Here is a 20,641-nt window from a genome sequence, read left to right on the forward strand (position 1 = left end):
CAGAGCCCTGCTGATTAAGGAAATTATCATTATTATTATTATTTCTATACAAAAGCATATATTGGTGATATTGGGGATGCAGATGGGTTTGGGGCTGAATGTCCTTGACAGACTTTTTAAGTAGGGACCAACAAAGCCATTCTTAGTTTTAGTCTTTCCATGAGGCTTGATGACAAGAAAAACAACTGTGATATTCCCAGCCTCATCCTTTGTAACATTTCAACATGTGTGGATCATAGCAGATTCTTTTATGCACAACATGATGAATAAGCAGCGAGACATCTGCGAACAAGAAAAAAATTCACATTTATTTGATATCAAACAGGAGTTGAATTAAATATCAGCTGATGATGGGCTCTTACAAAAGAAATAAAATGAACCTAATCAGTGCTGCAACAACTTTTCACACTTTCCAACCATGTTCTTTTTTTCCTTTTTTTTTCCTGAATACTTCAGTTAATAAATTAATTAGTGTCAAAGGATAAAACATGTTCGCAAAAACTGCACTATCGCACTGACACGAACGTAAGTCCTTAAACCTGACAATTTCTTTCAAGTAAAATAAATTACACAAGTTTCCAATTCACTCCAAATTTGTGCATGGCCTGGTGTTAACAAATATACTACTGGCAAATACTCATCATTCATGAAAGCAAAAGCACTTAACAAGCAGAGATGTGAGCATGATTTCATATGGACTGATATCTCTCAAAACTTTTTTTTTCATATTCAAACATACTACAACGAGTCAAGTGTGAGAGGAAAAAGCACATTTCCACCATTTTGATTAACCTTGTCTGAAGAATTTTATTAACATTGAAAGGGCATAACTACTGAATGGTTGCCGTTTCTTTTTTTTTTTTCTTTCTTTTTATGACTTTTTACACTAGTGGTACAGCAAAATATATTTTCTTTAGCTGTTACTTTGACAACAGTTAAATGTGCAATAGAGAAAATATAAGGCCTGAGTCTGAATTAGTGGTTTCATAACTTTACAGTCCTGACTGTGTAGTGGAGCCACACTAGTTCTAGTTCTGTACTTCATGACTAAAAAGACCCTGGTTCTGCAAAGTCCCCCAGGAATATGTCCGGAGTTTCATAGTTCTTTGCTTGGAGTTTTTTTTTTTATCCCTTATTCCTCGATATTACAGAATAACAGAAACGCCAGGCTTATCTCTGACACAGCGGCCTGTGTGTTATTCTCTGCACCTCTTTAGTCCAACAGCAGAGCTTTCACAGTCCACATTTGTTTGGCCTCGGATGGATGTGTTTTGTGTGTTAATGAGATCTGTGTGCAAAAGTCTTTTTTTTCATTCATTTTCCCACCCAACAACATTTCACTTCCTGTCTTAACAGGAAGGGGCATGTGGAGTGCAGAGCCAGACTTGCTGGTTCTCTTGACATCAACCAAAAGCACTCCTCTGTCAAAACCTTGTGCAAACAAAGACGGCCCACTCAGAGGCTGGTAATGAGCTGCATTTGTCCGTCGGTGGGCGCCTCTCCTTCCGGCGCGCAGTCTTCATTGTTGGGTGGGATGATGCATCCGTCGCTGGTGCCTCGGTTTATGTGGTAGTAGGACATGGGCTGGGGTGCGTCACCGAGCTCAGGCATGCTTTTATGATACGCGTCCTCGTTCTCACTTCGAGGTGAGGGGGAGAGCTCCTCCTCCTCCTCCGGGGGGTATGGCGAAGCTGAGGGCGAGGGTGAGTCTCTCAAGTTTGGCATGCTGGTGTAAAGGGAGTCTCTATTATTGTTGGGTGAATGGGAGCCCATGTCCTCCACTGCAGTAACAGTCTCAGAGCCATGGCCGCCCTGCCCCTCCAGGCGCCTGGGGGCCTTCTGGGCGCTGTAGAGCAGGGAGTGAGTCCTCTGGGGTAGGAGGGGGGCCTCCAGCACCTCCTTGTGGTGGGGGTGCAGGAGCAGCTCCAGGGTAGTGTTGCCTCCTCTTCCACTTCCTCTCTGGGGGGATGAGGCCTCAGCGTGATCCGCCACAATGGCATCATCCTCGCTGCCGCTCCCACCCCCACCCCCGCCTCGGTCCACTGTCACTCTGGTCTGGGGAGGCAAAGCTCTGTCCCGCTCCCTCTGGGCGTCGCGACCTTTGGGGGCCACGCGGGGCCTCAGGTTGTTGTGAACAATCTCAGATATGATCATCTTCTCAAAGGCAGCATCGTCCAGGTTGAGACCCCCCAAGTCACCCGGGGCTCTAACGCCCACGGCCTCATAGTCGTCGTCTCGCAGGGAGTAGCTGTTGTTGAAATTGCCATTGAGGGGGAGGGTGTCCATGGCACTGATGTCCCTGCTGTTGCTAAGAGAGTGCTGTCCTGCAAGGAAAGGCAAAAAGAGGGTGTGAGTTCTAATTTTTTGCCTTTTGAAAGAACAGAAGAGTCTCCACTACACCATCCACATACACTTGATACTGCTCAGGACACTTCACTCTTGTGCTCTTTGATCTCTGGGTTAATTTCAATTTTATGCAAATGGGAAAAGTTTTAAAATTCAAAGGAGAGCCCAATTAGCTCCCCACCATGTCCATCCTCATCATGGCTGAATAACATTATAGCCAATCTATGAGATTATCCTGAACAATATTGGAGAAATGAGAACAAAAGATGACTTAAAACTTCAAAAAATATAGTACAACAACACGTTATGAAGAAGCACATGACCACATAACAACACAGCCGCACACAAAAAGCAAAAGGATAGAATGAGGTTCAAAGAAATAAAATAAAAACAAGCCGATGAGGAAGTGTTGCGACATTAACAATGAATAAAACATTCCACCTGTTAAAAGAAGGCAAGACAAAAGAGTAATGTCAAACACAGATGGCCAGCCACCTCTCTGCACTGGGGCCCCACAAGCACAGCAACAACCCCCACACACCACGACAGACAGGCACGGTGCAATGACTCACTTTGCCACCACTCACATCAAGTGTGTCTGCTCAGGCTATCTGGCCTAAGAACAGCTGATGTGCAAAAAAAGTAAAACAGATGCCTTTTTTCAATAGCAGCAGAAACAACAAAATCACTGAAATAAGACAAAAGTGGAAGCTTGTAACATCCAGCCTGGATTCAGTCAATCCAACTCAGATTGTGTCCTTGCAATTAACTCCAATTTAGCCCATATGATGCTTTGCTGAAATTGCTGTAGGTGGATGGAGAATGACAGCGAAATTATGTGTTAAATAGTTTGAGAGAACTAAAGGACAAACCAAGGACAACTGAATCCTGGACTCAGCAGGTGAAAGGGTTCAGCAGCAAGCACAGTGTGTTTTTAAAAGTCTACAGTAAAGGAGGAACATTTCTGATGAAATTATTTCTCTGAACAACACATAATTTTTTTTTTCCTTTTAGAAGTGTATATCTATCAATTTTATGTGAACAAAATACACACACACACATACACACACACACACACACACACACACACACATACAGCGCTGTACTCTAATTTTGTGCAGCCCTATGACTAAACTCGAGTGGCAGGATGAAAGTGAAGGAGGCTAGTTTGATTTGATATGAGGATTTTATTTACTGGGTACACTCTGAGCCTATGAGTGAAAGGCTGACATTTTGTAGAGTCAGGGGGATGCCATTACAGGCAATCGTTGCACACAAAAAAAAGGGGAAACTGTAGTTTTAGGTTTCAAACGAACGTGTCAGAAAATGGATGATAGCAACTGAAAGAAAGCTCTGAAAACAACATCAAAGACATTCCTAATAAGACTGAAAGGATCATCAAGAGCAAAAGGGCAAAAAGGAGGGATTAAAACACAGTCATGTGAGTATAACCCACTTCCAAATTTGCATTTGTTTATGCACAGGCAGTGATTTTATTGCAGACAGGTATTGTCTACTGGGAGTAAGGGAAATGATGTGAACAGAATTCAACTGGACACAGCGACAGCTGCACTCTGGGAACCGTTCCAGCAGAGATTCATCCAAGATGTTCTCCTTACCGATTTTACTGCATCGGGTGAACATCTGCAGAGTATTACTTAGTATTAATACACTTATAATAGAGGACATGCTCATCCTTTTGCAGGAGCTAAATGTAATGACTATAGCAGGCGTAATTTTCAGAAAAGCTTATGTTAAACTTGACAGTCTCTCTGCGCATATTTCATACTTGGTTGGTAATCTTCACACCAGGTTTTGACATTTGTGTGTCATACTGTTGCCTGCTATCCTCAAACTAGTTTCCATATGTTAAAGCTTTGAATTTTTCCTGTTTGTCAGTGCTTCCTGCTCTACTGGTGCTCCTGTACAGCGATTCGCCTCAGGGGGAGAAGAGGTGTTGCTACAGGTTAAGGATATGTTTACGTTGACATTCAATATTACACGTTAATTAAATATCACCATTATCTGTCTCCCGTGTGCCGGTGTTAACATGTAATTATTCTACAATGATTAAGCAGGTAAACATTTTAGGGCAATAAAGCGCAAGCTGTCTGCACACACACTAACTTCTGTGTCTGAGCTGATCGGCTGCTGCTGAGCTTACAAAAAAAAAAGAAAGAAATCACAAAATGTCTTTGATTTTCTGTGCAGACATTCATTGGTCCCAACCCTGCTTCATTATCTCTGAGTGTGAAGTGCTCTCATTGTGCTGTAAGCAAGCTTGCAGCAAAAAACAAGACCATCATGACTGCGACGGGTTAAAGCTATATGTTACTGCATATCCTCTCCTTACACACTTTAGCCATACTGCCGTTTTAGTATATTCTCTTTTATCATCAAATGCCTGAGAATATCTGAGGGCTATGACTCTGCCCGCATTGCGTCATGTGCTTCTGTTTTTTTTTTTTTCTTTGATTGGGTTTCTCTAGCTCTGCCAGTGAGGAACTAGGTCACCATAAACACTGACATGCTTTCAATCAACTCAGTTTAATTTGAAGTTAAGGTAAGAAAATGCAAAGATTTTGACATGAATACAAGGTAAAAGCATAAACGATCTGAACCAACGTGTGAAGCTCATATTCAACGGAAAGGAATTCCCATATGACTGCTCAGTACACGAGATAAGATAGCACTGACGTCTCCGAGTTTATCTCTCTGTGTTTACAAAGGAGAAACTTGCAGAGATAACAACAATTGGAAGTACAGAGATGGTGTGAATGAAGAAGAACAAAAAGGGAAACCTAGATGAATAATTCTGTTCATTTTCAATGCACGCTGTGTCAGAACCCCAACCTCAACATTTTTCATGTTTTTAATGCACTTAAAGGAAATAGCTAGATAATGAGATTGATACCATTCTCATATCTGTCTGTTTACTATGAAGCTACAGCGATTAGCAGAGTTTAGCACAAACACTGGAAAAGGGGGGAAACAGATAGCAAGCCTCTGTCAAATGGCAACAAAATCTACCTACAAGCACTTCCAAAGCTCATTAAGAAACACGTGTTTTCTCGTTTGCTTAATCCATACAAAATTTGACGTGTAAAAATGTTAATTTGATATTTTACAGGGGATTATGTGCTTCTCTGAGTGTCTTTTGGTTGCCTAGCAACTGCTCAGAGACAAAGAAAAATGTCATTTTTGTATGGATAAAAACAAATAAGATACTAATTGTTGGTGAATGAGCTTTAAAGGAGCTGGTGGATGATTTTGTTACCATTTCATACAGCCAGGCTGTCTTGTCTTTATGCTAAGCTAAGCTAACCCGCTGCTGGCTGTAGCTTTATATTGAACGAACTGACCTAAGACAGGTATTGATTGTCTCATCTTGCTCTCCTCTGCGAAATAGTGTATTTTCCAAAATGTCAAACTTTTGTTTTAAAACAAACATAAATCTATGTCAGAATAAAGGCGGAGGGTGGATGTGCACCTGGGGAGTGAAAGGCCGGTGGAGAGGGGGTGTTGCACACCACAGTTTCTGCCAGCAGGTTGTTATAAGGGTTAGTGTCGTGGGTTCGGAGGAGAGGGTTAGTTAGGAGGTAGTTTCCAGTCATCCCTGAAATAACAGGAAGAGAAAAGAGAGACAGGGAGAAAAATCAGGAGGGGAAAACACAGTTGAGGAAAAAGAGCTCGAGGTACTGTACTTCATGGTCTGTGGTGGTGCCCTGGGTAGCTGTCGACATAAACAAATACTGACATTCGCTGTCCAAAATCTAACACCGCAAAAGATTTATGACCTGCAATCCGTCTGCCTTCTATTATGGACAAAGCAGCCATAGAAACATTGGTCAAAGCAAGACATTATCCAAACAGTCTCCTGATGTAACTGACAAACAATATTATCACGACAAGTGTTGACCAACGCATAGCAACACAATCAACTCCAGTGTTTATGTGAAACAAATTCATCTAAACAAACTCATCCAGTCGAGACACTAGACAAAACATGTCTAAGTGGCCTGCCATGAATAATACAGTACTCCTATCATCCTCAAGAATGTAATAACTATCCTCGGTCATTTGGACGGATTGCACAGAAACTGTGTGCTGGCATGTGTGTGCATGTTTTTTTTTTTTTTTTATGTAAAAAATCGAAACATATTCATAACTACAGCCAATTCTGCACTGGCACAGTCTGGAGCCTGAGCTTCATGATGCTGGGATCACTCCCAAAACCTGCTCTGACCTCTGCCTGACTTTGCTCATCTCCTCCACCCTTACCTTCATCCTGACAATCACTCTGGGACGAAGATGAGTTAGGAGGCTGCTGCACAGCCAGCCTCTCTAGTTGGGGTCGTCGTGACTTGAACTTAAGTCCTCATCAGTAACACTTTATGCTACACTAAAAATCACACCTCTTTTCTCTCTATCTCTCTCCTTTAGCACGGAAAATTGCTGTGAACTCTTGATTGCTTAACAGTAAGAGAAACGCAACATCAAATCGGTTCTTGTCTTACTCTTTTCAGAGCTGCCACAGAGCCGTGTAAGGTGCATCCATTGAAGTGTTCATCACAAAGGGAATGGCGTACGTGTCTCATCTGGTGGTGGTGAAAGAAAAGGTTGCTTACCCTGGTTGAGTGTGGAGGTGCTGTTTATGTCTCCTGAGATGAAGGAGGACTCTGACTGCTTCCTCACAGTGTCGTTCCACATGCGCCTGATGCGACTCTGGGCGAAGAGAAAAGCAGCCATTGATCAGGACTCAACATGGTGCCACTGTTATTAAAGGCTTCTGGCCCTGAGGATTGAGTGGCTAAGTGGGTTTGTGATTCAGCTAAGTCACTGCTTGATGACATGGTCTTGCAACGGTAAATGAAAGCACCAACCCGTGATCCAACCGATAGCAAAAATGGATACTTCAAGAATTTTACAGCTTGTAATTTGAGAGATTGGCCCTGAGCTCTTTTTTTCTCTGGATAGTAAGATCACAAGCCACCACAAAATTCCCAAAAGTACTCTCTCAAGATAGATCTAACAAATTCACTGTAAAAGAGATATGAGGTCTGCAAGTGAAGTTCGACAATATTTCCATTTGAAATTCTTCTTCTTTTATTTCTTTTCAAATAACATGATAACAGCTATAAAAAGGTCGATACACCTTAATCTATTAACTACACTGTCCTCTAACATTTCATGATGTAAAGAAATTCATCCTTTCATAATGTAACCATGGAAATCAGCTTGATAACAGAGTCCAATATTACAAAGTGACATAAAGTCACAAAGTGACATAGCACCATTTCAGCGTTCAAAAAGTGTATTTCGTTGAAAGAATCAAGAGGCTTCGCTTTACAAAAATACATTTGAGTCAAGTATTGGAAATAGACAGAATTTTGAGTCAGGAATTCCTGTCGATAAATCCTTGGACAACATTGTGTCTGTGTGTCTCAGTTCTTACTGACTGAGGTTCTCAACCACAAGACCATTTGTCCCATGGATATGAAAGGATGGGTCACAAATACATCATACAAAACATACAAAAAAAAGGCTCAGTTATTCCCTAATAAGTCTGGGCGCTGAACAAACATTACGTAAACAGGAGCAAATAGTGCATTTGTTAAAGACTATTTTTGGCTGCGGATAAACACACATTTGGTGCTCTAGTGAGTATTCACACCACCAAGGAGTGGGATCTGCTCAAAATCAACTACTGTGTGCGTGTTCATCATCAGGAAGGAACATGTCAGCCAACAGTGTGCATCAGTGTGGTTCACTGATGTCTTTTTATAGGTTTTTGAGCAATAATAGAGCCCGATGGCACAGTGCAGTGCATCAGGTTTTGGCAATACAGACAAATACGTGTTGGTGGAATCAGTTCATTGCTGGTTTCAGTCTTTTCATGGTAATTAAAAACAAAAGAATATCAGATATTAATGAAGTATAAAATGTTTCCACTAACTAATCCACTGACTTACAATTAACCTTTTCACACGTGGTTTTCCTAATCCTACACAGTGATATATATCTGATTCCCAGTGCTGTTCTCGTACCTGTGTTGCAGATGAATAGCGGGCTGTGGATCGAGATGTCGCAGTCTTGGCTGCACTGTGGGGGCCCTCAGCTGGCAGCGCGCCGCAGCACTGGGACTGACGGAAACATTTGCTGTACTCTTTGCGGACCTGCAGTGCAACAAAAGATCAGGACAGACTGAGCAGTCATTCAAACACAGACAGTGACACAATCCCCCCCCTCCCTGAGAGAGATCCATCCCTCCATCTGGCCATTAGCTATACCCGCTTATCCTTGAGGGTCTGTGCTAACCACTGCACCAACGTGCTGCCCCACATGAGAGATGAAAATCCTAAATCTTTATCAAATGCCATCCAGCTGACAGCAGTTTAAATGTCATATCTGTAAGGGATAACACTGTGAAAAGAAGTTGAAATATTGTAGAAAGGAAGCCCTTTGATATGAGTGGTGCTCAGTGACAATAAACTAAATGAAAATTATAACCCGCTTCATGTAAAATCTCAAAATGTCACAATATAAATATTTACAGATCCACACCTGCGGTAGGAGGATTAGACAGATTTGAGAAGAAATATCACATTGTTGATGGTGCCATGTTATAATTCTGTCAGAGTAAGGCTGCAGCTACTTGTGGTTTTCATTATCAGTTCAAATAAAGATTATTTTCTCAATTAACCAATTGATTGTTGGCTCAGGAAACGATCAGTTCCCTGAGCCAAAGGGGTCGACTTCAAAATGTCTCGTTCATTCAAACAGTCTAAACCCCCCCCCCAAACATTTTTACTGGAAAAGTGGCTTTAATGAATAATCAAAATAGTTGTTTTCTGTCTTTTGACTGATGGAGTGATCTACTTATTGTTTAGCTGCATTATACTGTAGCTTTATCAGTTAGATTTTTTGATTAACTCATTATTTATTTAGTCAATACAAGGTAAAAAAAAAAGGTGAAAATTGCCACAAATTCAAAGTTGATGTTTTCACATTTCTTGTTCTGAATATTCAATTTACAGATATATAAAACATATAAAAGCTGATTAGTAATTAACAAGACTTAATTAACAACAATTTCAGAAGAGTGACAGAAGACAACATCTTACCTTTTTCTGGAGGAGGCAGTGGAAGATGAAGATGAACATCCCTTGCAGAGTGTTGAAAATGGTGAAGAGGTAAGCCATCACAATGGAGGACTCATTGAGGAAGAACAAGCCAAAGGACCACGTAAGCCCCAACAGACAAAGTAGAGCAAACGCTCCCATCACCCACGACCTGCGAAAGAGAAAGAAGAGTGACATTAACTAGTGAAAAAGTCACACTGCTGTAGATTTCGTCTTTACTTTAACGTGTGTCTGCTCTTGGACAGCAGTTTGTTAAAAAAAAAAACAAAAGCAATAGCCACATTTGCTATTTTCCCTTTACACAAGTTGCACTAGCGGCTGCATGGTGTAAGTGTGTAAATGCTGATGCAAAGTTTTTGGAAAGAATGTGCATTCCATATTTGACACTGACTCAAAAAATATTTGCTTGGTCTTCCTTGGAGTTGCTGGCTACAGAGACTGCAAACGCAGCAGGTTTTTCTTGCGGCTTCCAGGAAAGCCTTGAGGATATAGGATAACTTCACAGTCACTTTCAATGACGATGGCTGCTCGTTATTGATACACGAGAGAAAAGTGAGCCACACCGAGAGAGATACGGTGAGAGGAACCGGGACAACAACATGTCACTGCAAGAGGATCCACAGAAAAATGAGAGGCAGTGCTGAAAGCGATTGCTGCTTCGACTTGCTGTCCAGTTTTTGGTGCTTTTTATGCAAGAATGCTGTTTTTTTTTTTTTCACAAAATGCAACCAATTATTTCGCTTTTTTTTTTTTCTTACCAGTTACCACATTTGACACAGAATCAAAATGCAAAGCGGATTTGAGGTAGACCCTAATTAATGACAGTTAATGAGTTTTGACTTCTTATGATAATGTGTGAAATGTAGCATCCACAAATGTGGGATTTCTGTGAGCTAAAAAGAAAGATTTTTTTGGTTTGGACCAAAATCAGAGCTGCCGCCTAAATATCAAGCGCCCACATAACATGTGTTGGCCTGCCCTCAAACATATTGTTGAACAAGAATCCAGGCATGGAAATGTACAGGGACTTGTCTTTTTATCGTGCAAATGCAGCCCGCTGGAAGTGGAAAGATGTGGGGCTTTTTTTTTTCTTCCATTTTTACCATCTTTAAATCTACGAAGCATGTGGTTGGGTCTGTCTTCCAAGGAAGCCAGTAAACTATGCCAGCACAGGAGCAAAAAGATACCAAAGGTCAAAAATGCAGTTATGAAGAAATAAAAAAAGGCAATATAACCCTGCGTAGTGCAAATACTGAAATCATAAAATGAACTAAAACTGCACCATCCATACGCGCAGAAATAAAATCTGAAAGGGAATAATATTGGTCTGCTCGGGTTGAAGAGAAGAGAAAATCAAATAAACAGGCTGGTCAAATGCGGTTTTTGAAATTTCAGGAGGGAGGCGAAAAAAGTAAAGATGCATATTATTTTTCAACACGTGCAGTCTCAGAGCAAGCGACCACAGTGTGGCCACCTAATCTCCCAGAGTGAGACTCCTCACCTGATACCCCCCAGCCTGGACGAGTCGGGTTTCATGGAGGTGGAATGCTTCACCATCTTGAACATTGTCACCACCAGGAAGATGACATTGACCTGTCAAAACAGACGCGTATCAGGGTTAACACGCTCCACTTAGAGAGGCATTCAGTTCCTGTTGCCTTTGGAGGAAGTATTCAGATCCGTTATTCAGATGAGAATTACTAATACCACACTGAACAAACACTCCATGACAAGTTAAAGTCCTACATCTAAAATAATCTGAATTTTTGCATGAAAAATGACATCAATTAAGCAACTCATTCTTTCCCTACTTATGTTGATTAGTTTAATCAATAACAAAGGGTGACATTTTATAAGCTCTTCATACGTTTTGTATGCAAAAATAATGAATTTGTAAGCTTTGTAAAATTTATTGGAATAAAATGTACATTCATTCCCTCTGGAATGCAAAGAAAATACGTAAATAAATAAAGTACAATTATTAAAGTACAGTTACATTCCACCACTGGTTTCTAGCACCTGTGTTATGTTTCATACCGACTTACATCTTACTCTTATTGTTTAACTTATAGTGGTTTTGGCTCTACAGTGAGTGTCAGCAACAAGCAGCATACCTTTACTAAAAGGAATAAGAAAACTGTATGGCTCAGTGCAGATCATAAAGTCCACTGACTTGCAAAGAGAAAAACAACAGCGAGAGGTTAAGGCTTTGGTCTACTTCACGCAGCTCGGCCTTCACCATAAGCTGTGTTGAAAGTTTCTCTTCCCTCCCTTGTTTGACATTCTAGTCAGTCCCAAAGTGCAAATTCTCATCGAATACGAGAATGTATATCTGATGAAATCCAAACACCTCTGACGTACTGCGGACAAAAGCTCCAGCAAAATACAGAGGGGAAAGAATGGAGCAGAGTGCCATATTTTAGAAACAATTTCCACTGAAGCCAGGAAAAACATTTAAGTGATTCAAGCCATACATCCAGAAAGGTTTCCATGCTCTCAGGATGTCTCTGTAAGCACTGGAGGGCCTGTGGCCACCGAGGGAAAGGAAGGAGATGTGCTTCAGTGTGGCCGATACCATACTAAACCTTTGAAATGCACTTCTGTAAATATTCAAAGAAAAACAAGTATATATCCGGATTTTTGCGTTATTAAAAACTTCTTTCCCATATCTGCTCCAAGCGTACATTTTGAAAGCGTGACCAACTCACTGTATATGAAGGGAAATAAACGACAAAAAGAATGAGTTGGCAGGAAAACAAAGTATAATGATCTCCATGTAGTGCTCTCAGTATCAAATACTAAATAAGCAGCGAGATCCTCATTATTATCCCATACGGGCGCATTCTGAAACACTAAAAGGCAACAGAAAAAGGGTCTTTGAAAGGAAAGTGTGAGTGGAAAGCAGATGGGAACCAAAAAAGAAAGATGGAAGAAAAAGGGGTGGCTAAAGAGACAGAAAGAAGCTTTTAGATCACAGCTTAGAGTAATGCCGAGTTTTGTCTCCCAGCCACTGGGGCCGATTTACGTCCGCATGAGTCGAGTGGCTGGAGATGCATTTAACACAGCCGCAAGAGCTGACACAGATCCGATGAGACAGACGCACAGACAGACAGAAACACGGAGACAGACAGACGACGAGGCGAGGAAGCAGGGAGGCACTCTGCGGAAAGCTGAAGCAAACTACATATGGACTCCCCCTTGTTCCTGGTCTCCGAGGGACTGTCCTCTACAATATTCAGGTCTCTCTCTTTCTGCCAAATACAGCGCAAAAAAAAAAAAAAGAACGCAGCGCTGCCGACATAGCACTTTTCTGGGTTTTACATGTATTTACAGCCTATGGACAGATTTACATGGGTGTTACCATATGCGCCTATATGGATACGCAGAGTGTGTTAGTTGAGGGCTGTCCATGCATTCCTGTATGCATGCATGTGTGTGTGTGTTTGTGTATGTGCATTGTGAGCACCCACCACACCACATGAAATATTAAAAGGTGAAGATGGAGATGTCCGTGTGCTGGGATTGGCTGGGGACATGTCATGATCCTCAGCTGTGGTAATGGTTGTCTGGCCCACCCACTCATTATTTCCATGTTCACCACCCCCCACACCACCACCATCACCCTTGTTTTCCCACTCAGCAAATGACCTTCATGCCTGAGACGATTTCTCCTTCTGATTGAGGGAGGGCAGTATTCTCTAGATGTACAGCAAGGACCAAACAGCTTTAAGTTGTTGCTGTTCTGATTTTAGAGGATTTCATAGCTGAGTGGACACTGATGTCTTTGTGTCAGCTATAATGGGACCACTTTCCTTTCATGCAAATTGATCTGAAAAAGCAGAGCTAAGAGGCTGCTAGCACAGAGAGAGAAAATCTATAAACTGTTTTCAATGCCTTTCATTGACAGAGGAAAGAAAATGATCACATGCATGCACAAAATTGCAACTTACCACAACTATGAAGGTTACAGGTCCGATGAAGCTCCAGATGAAATGGTTATCAACCCTTAACCAGCAACTACAGGGTGCAAAAGATGATATTCACTTCATTAAATCACCTCATTGCCAAAACAAAGTTGTATCTCATCGATCAGGGCCCAGCACAGCTGGCTGGATGATACGGCTACAGCAACAGAATAGAGACTCCTCTGACCACAGAGAAGAAAACCCGACCTTGAGGGAGTGTTGGCCTCGTGCCATGAGAAGCTGCAGACTAAAAGGCAGTGGTTATTGGACTCATGACTTCACAGTCTGCAAATGTCTACGAATGTGGGATGTCGGACTGTGTACCTAAGACTGAGCAGTAAACAATGTATAGTAGACAGTTTAACAATGAATTGGTTGAACTGGTCTGTGTTTATAACCAGGAAACAGAAATGAAGTTAAGACTACAGCAAAAAATAGAGTTGACTTAAATCCCATAAATTAGAGGATTGCAGTCTTACAAATCATAAAGCTTGCTGCTTGGATGAAGACCAGCAGAGAAGTGCATAAAGTTTTAACTGACAAGGGCAGCAATTATCCACACGCAAAGAATAAAAACCCAGCAGGCCAGTGCAGCTAGCCAGCGCATTCATTAATGTTGCGGCTCTGCTCGCAGCCTTTTCTTTTAGTAGTGACAGGGTGTAAATTTGCCAGGGGGCAGAGGTGGACTACTCTTTGTGATATTACTATCATTAGCACATACATGCATGCTGTGTGGTTCTGTCTTGGTGGGGAGAAGGGAGGACTAATGCTCCTGATTTTTATCCCACAAAAGAAAAAAAAGATGCCACACTTACGCCCGCTGTGTGCCGTAGCTTCTGTAGTCAATGGCTGCTGAGATGCCCACTACCACAGCCGGGATGAGGTACCCAGAGATGTAGTAGTACTTCCTGCGCGAGAATTCGCTCTCAAACACCTCAACCAGCATGAGGTACAGCTGCACGCCCTCCAGACACATCCAGGCGAACGCAGCCAGAAAGCAGAAGTGGAGAATGCCGGCGATGATGGAGCACACCAGCTGACAGGAAGACACATGAAGACATTTCACACAAAGATAAGAGGTTGTTCACAGGGATAGTTTAGGGTTAGTTGATCTGATGTTCCCTAATTACTCAGAATGACTTCCTATTAGTGGTTTACGCTTCTGTTTAGTGTTTAAAAGTTCAGTGACCGGTGACAGCCCAGCTTGGCTAGATTACAGTATGCATGGGATCAAGCAGTGGCTCTCCTTAAAGCTGCTCTGATCAATAGTTCTGATTGGATCCAATGACTACATGTAATGTGAAAAGGCCATAACTATTCTTTTGGTTTCTAGTTATGGACATGTTTAAAGCTTATTATGTATGTGTTTAAATATCAAAGATGGATGTCTGGTCAACTTTTTTGAGACTTTTTTATTACCTCACTGATTTTCCCAACAACTGAGGAATGAGACTGAAGTATTTGTGAACATGTATATTTTGCAAAAACAGACGTAAGACATAAAACACTTGTTTGAGCATTTAATATTGTGTATCCTCCCACCCTAGATGGCACAAATCCCATCACTATTCAATGAGTGAGCTAAGCTAAGCTAACATACAATACTATACTAAAGACACCCATACGTTTTTCTCATTATGAGCAAAAAGAAGAAAAAAATAGTTTATTAGTTTATAGCAGAAGTTTATTTAGTGAAGACCCCAAAGTTTCCAAAGATAAAAATGATGTAGGAGAATAGTGGATAAAATCATGCATAGACTATTTGATAAAATGGTGCAACCATTAAATTGAAATCATCCTTGAGTTTAAATATTTCAATCAGAATTGACATTGTAGATCTGAATAAAGTGCTACAAGCAGATAAAGAGTAGATATGTGGTATTTTATTCCAATGTGGATTCTTTTACAAATTCTAAAGCCACTTAAAGGAAAACTGAAGCATTTAAAGGTTAATCACACCAGATGAGCCCATTTATCAGTAGTATGAAAAGTGCAGTATAATTTCCATGGTACCTTTGGTTCTGTCATGTTGATGCCCACGAGGTAGATGAGCTCGCCAATGAAGAGGTTGAGGCAGAGGTTTTTGTGGATGGTGTTGCGGTCGCTTTGCAGACCTCTGAAGAAGCAAAAAGTGAAGAGGCTGATGGCGAGGCAGACGAGAGACACGGCAATACCCATCCGTGTGATGACAGTGAGAAGAAGCTCATGGACGCTCCCCTCCCCCTGCAGAGAAAGAGAAATGGCAAAATGACCTTTAACTCCAATCATTAACACCAGTCATTCTTCTTAATGACCAGTGGCATTTAAGCACATGTAGCTATATATATTGGAGTGCAAATACTGACCTAATGGAAACCTCACTGTATATACAATTTTATAATGAAAATGGACATTTCTAAGTATTCCAGTCCTTAAGGGATGGATTCATTATTGTTCAAGTCAGTCTTAAAATTGAGACAGTTTTTTTTTTTTTGCTGTAATCATTCCTCCTGTTCATAATGGCCACAAGAAAGTCCCTCTTTAATACTCTTTAAATAGAGCAGATGGTCAAAATACCTAGGGTCCTCATTCTTTACAAAAAATGTAATGCAAAATGGTTAACTGAAGCTAACAAGAGGCTTCAGCATCTTCTAAAGTCGTTTTACAAAAACATCCATCTTTGTGTTTCCATAGACAGTGGGACGGTAACAAAAAGAAGGAATTTTGTACTAAAAAGACTAACTTAACTAAGGGCATTATGAAGTTTTTTTTTTTTTTTTAATGGCCAGTATTAACAGAGGGAAGGGTTACAGCAAGCAAAGTATGTTTCGATGAACATATACGCACCAATTAATTTAAGACAGATATGAAAAATTGTGAACCTATCCTTCAACCCAATTGTGCCTGATGATGTTTGAAGCTCAAACTAAGCAGGCTTCAGTCACATTATGGGGCCCACGTTGCACAGAGCGACATCTGTCGAAAAACCTGCCACAAAAAGCTGCGACCACGTGATGTGACGTCCACATGTGGGTTCTCTTTTTAAGGTCAAATCACGCCGTGTTTCACAAAGTCTAAAGCTGAGCATGTTTCATGATGGGCACCAGGCAAATGTGAAAATAGCAGACTTGACCATATTAAATATCACCCAAGGACATGGTGGCCTGAAAGTGAGGCAATTCCTCCTGTGATATTTGTAATTTTATTGAGGGCAGGAGTTGCAGTTGAGGTGATGTGTAGGGAAAATGGTGTGAGGCTAAGCCTAGCCTTGGGGCTCTGGTTTCAAGCTGTGGTTAAGGTTGAGGTTAAGACAGATGACAGGGACAGAGTTCATGAGTTGGGACATATTATTAAACGAACCACAAACTTATCCTCCACATTTATTACTGGCTAGGTCCTTGCTACACATGCTATTTATCATGTAATTGGATTGTAATTGCATTTTGCGACCAAATGGATCCTACACCACTTCAAGAGGGGTGGAAACATAAGTTAAAGCTGAGGTTATACTGTTTCCCATGGTTCTCATGGCCATATGCATGGAGGAATATTAGACATGGACCATAGGTAAAATATAATTACTTCTGATAATGGTATGGCACTTCCAATCCTGATCCACAATCTCGCTCTTTTAAAGTGACAGCCTGCTTCCTTTTCTCCACCACTCCCCTCCTCCCCCGCCGCTTACCTTCTCCTCCAGCGATAATCTAATTATCTCCACTGAAATGCCATTCTTGTTCTTGCCGTGTGTGCACAAATCTATCAGCGAGACGGAAGAACAACTAACTGAGACAGAAAAATAGCTCATGCAAACCACAAGGAGAGGACCACTTACCACATTCCCCCGATGAGCCATGAGGATGGCAAAGTTGGTCAAATGACTGCAGGAGCAAGTGGTGTGGCTCTTGTTGGTGTCCAGCAGTTTGCAGCCCTGAGTGGACCAGTATCCCATCATGCTCCGCTCTGAATAATTCCAGAAGGAACAGTTGGGATTGTAGTAGTGCTCCTTCTACAAAACACAAACACAGAGAGAAAAAATGATCAAACATATATGAACATGCGCTGCAATATGCATGATTGTACACAAACACACCTTGTATACTTCATATCTCTAAGAAACAGAATGTCAGTGTACCTGATGTGAGGGCACTTGCACTTGTTTTACAAATTAATATCTGTGCAATTAAAATGCTTTAAATGTGAAGGGTTGTGGGAGGAAAAAGGGAGAGAATGAGATCAAAATAAAGAAATGATAAATATAAAGAAATGAAAGCAGGATCTTAATATCTTGAGATGTGAGAAGGGTTACTATGGCAATTTCCAAGCACAGGGCAAAACACCACAAAGAGGACGCGCGGCTTGCTCTTATCTCTGCTCTAATCTCTGACTAGTGCTCATCACCTCACATTACACACTAACATAATATAGACAGATCTATCTTCGCTCCAACAGTGTTTCTATAACAATAGTAAATCAAAGCACTGCATTCGACATTCACTGCAAAAGGCTGTGCAGCTGCCTCAGTATTTTTACAGCTTGGCTCTATAGTGTGGTGTGTGTGTGTGTGTGTGTGTGTGTGGGAGTCTTACATCCAGGTGCTCCAGTGTGAAGATCACAGGGTCAGCCACAAACACACGACTTGACTCTTTGGTTATAGAAGCTGACAGGATGTGGGAGTTGACGGTGAGGGAGAGGTTGCGTTTGTTCAGGTCCCCCATTCCCCTCAGTGTGGCATTCTCAGTGCTCAGGAACTGACCAAGGTGTTTGTAGAGCACAAATACCAGCTTGGCTACACCTACAAGCGGCAATAATTAAACCATCAGACATACAGAGGGCGCATAAACAAGCAAAGTAAAGGAATAGTTACACATGTTTAGACTAAAGGTTATCCACTTCCTTGCTAGGAGGTAGATAAGAAGATCAATACAGCTGTCCTGTACATAGGCTACATATGAAGCTAGAGCCAGCAAGCCTTTAGCTTAGTTTAGTATAAATACTGAAAAGACAACAACGTCCACAAGAAAGAATTTTATGTCATCAGTCAACTTCTGAAACAACCTAGTAAATTAAAGAAAAGGTCAAACTTAACCATGATTAAATGTATCAGCAGCACTTTTCTCACCATTTTTGCTGTTGACTTTGACCGTGTTGGACGAAAGCTGAAGAGACGCTCCACCTTTGCTTGTCTGAGGAAACCTGAAGTCTTGCACCTGACCATCAGTGCTCAACACGTACACATCCAACACTGAGAGACGGTGAGGGAAAAGAAAGAGGGAGACAGAGAGAGAAAGATGTATTACGCATGTGCAGCATTTCAAAAGCATTACACAAAGCCGTACCGTAAATGCCCAGCAGGGCATGTGTGAAGACTCGTGGTTCATTGTGCCTGTAACAGAATACAATCTTATTGGAAAGACCCTGTAGAGTGTCATTTATTTTAAAAACCATGTCACTAAGCTGTTTGTTGGCATTGTGAAAGCCTCGGAGGAAAGAGCAAAAGAAAAAATAACAACAGGGGCGGAGATAGAGGATGAGCAAATGCAAGCATACGGTCTACTGCAGCATGAATGTCAAATATTCATAGGATCAAAAATATCATTGAGCTTTTACTTTTACTTTTTCTTTCCCCTGTGGGTTCAGATAACTCTGGGCTCGACGAGCAAATCTCTGAAAATCCTCCAAATTCCTGCAGCCCCTCTCTCCGGTATGCCAGCTGCTGGGTGGTGCTCCCTTTGATGTGTGAAATTACTGAAGGGTCAGGAGGACACACGTATCAGCACACTCCCTCCCATCAGTAACGGCCTCACTTCCTCAGATAGATGGCTTCTGACAGACGGATGTGAGGAATTGTTCTCTGGTAGCTCTCCCCCTCTGTCTTGTTTTTAGCTCTCTCTCTCTCCTTTTCTCTTTCTCTCCCTCCCTTTCCCCCATCTTGCCATTGATGCCTGCCTCGAGGTACCATTTGGGCTTCGACAAACTGCTAATTAGGAGCAACAATCATTTTCACATTTTTTTTTTAAATCTTCAAGGGAGGTCAGGTAAGCTGTTCTCTGAGGTTGTGAGTTTCCTCATATGGCTGTATTTATGTTTCTCTGCTGGTATATTATCTCTATTGCACAGATAAGTGAGAGCTTGACAAGCTCATAAAAACTGCCTGAATGTGGTGATTAAGTAGCCAATATACAGCATATTACACAACGTATTAATCAGTGCTTTCCGTAGAGACAGAGGAACTAGTCCTTATCAGCTTAGCTAACTACCACTTAATGGGAAAGGCTTGGAGAGAACAGATAGAGTGCTGTTTGAATGGAACAATGCCATTCAATTGGTTTCTTTGTTTTCCCCGAGAGGTCTGGCCAGTTCATCTTGCAGCACAACCTCAATGAGGTGACACTGCTATGTGGGAAAAAGATTAAAAATCAGTGAGGTATAAGACAAAAGGGTGAGTCAGAGATCAAAACCATAGTAACAAAGAGCTATGAGCAGAAATATGACAGTTCATTGCACAAAGGTGACTGAAATGAATAAGATCATGTTGCTAAAAATCTGTCTGTGAGGCCCCATCTGCTTGCTTCTTTTAACCAAACCATTATTGTATTGTGATGTCAGCAAGATGTGTCCAGTCCTAGGATCATATTCTCCTTGAGGAAACAGCTGTCCAGGTACAAAAACCTCACAGTCACCTTGGAGACAGTTTTACCACTCAGTCACTCAGTCAGAAACTATTTTACTGGGAGGTGATACACAGCGAAAAAGAAAAACAGCCATCAGCATCGTAAACTGTGACTGACAGATGTGTACATATAGTCTGATCTGTTATCATAGTTATTGGGGAGAAACTTACTGATATTCTCTGCAGGCACTTTTACGATCGCCGGTTCAATCAGGTTTTCTGCAAGGACAAATGCCCCTTCCTCCAGGGTATCCAGCAGCATAGTGGCGGCGTGACTTTGTTCTGTGGAATTCATGTCTTTCCAGGATTTCAGAGCTTCCGGCCTCAGGAGGTTGTCAACAGTGTCCACAATTGCCTGTATCCATGGAGACAAGTGAAATGTCAGCTTGCTGTTTCCTCCCATCATAACTTCAGTTTAATAACAATGAGCGGGGACTGGGCAGCAAATGATAAAAAGGGCATGCATGGCTAACAGTGACAGCAGCAACAACGACTGACACTGAAATATCAAGATCACTCTGACTGAAGACACAAGG

General features: G+C 41.6%; 1 protein-coding gene across 1 annotated transcript in view; it reads right to left on the bottom strand.

Annotated features, from left to right (window-relative positions):
- Positions 1-287: 287 nt before the first annotated feature.
- The window catches only part of adgrl2b.1 (adhesion G protein-coupled receptor L2b, tandem duplicate 1), an 82,702-nt gene continuing 62,348 nt past the window's right edge, over positions 288-20,641 (bottom strand). Inside the window, exons 9-21 of the mRNA XM_070844557.1 lie at positions 20,277-20,460; positions 18,555-18,677; positions 18,022-18,227; positions 17,268-17,441; positions 15,467-15,676; positions 14,269-14,489; positions 13,439-13,505; positions 10,990-11,081; positions 9,471-9,639; positions 8,394-8,522; positions 6,975-7,071; positions 5,837-5,962; positions 288-2,324 (exon numbers count right to left, since the gene is read on the bottom strand). Coding sequence (XP_070700658.1) covers positions 1,456-2,324; positions 5,837-5,962; positions 6,975-7,071; positions 8,394-8,522; positions 9,471-9,639; positions 10,990-11,081; positions 13,439-13,505; positions 14,269-14,489; positions 15,467-15,676; positions 17,268-17,441; positions 18,022-18,227; positions 18,555-18,677; positions 20,277-20,460 — 2,667 coding nt within the window. The 3' untranslated portion in view covers positions 288-1,455. The remainder of the gene's footprint in view (positions 2,325-5,836; positions 5,963-6,974; positions 7,072-8,393; positions 8,523-9,470; positions 9,640-10,989; positions 11,082-13,438; positions 13,506-14,268; positions 14,490-15,466; positions 15,677-17,267; positions 17,442-18,021; positions 18,228-18,554; positions 18,678-20,276; positions 20,461-20,641) is intronic.

Source organism: Pempheris klunzingeri, chromosome 15 (genome assembly GCF_042242105.1).
Source record: "Pempheris klunzingeri isolate RE-2024b chromosome 15, fPemKlu1.hap1, whole genome shotgun sequence".
Classification (NCBI taxonomy): domain Eukaryota; kingdom Metazoa; phylum Chordata; class Actinopteri; order Acropomatiformes; family Pempheridae; genus Pempheris; species Pempheris klunzingeri.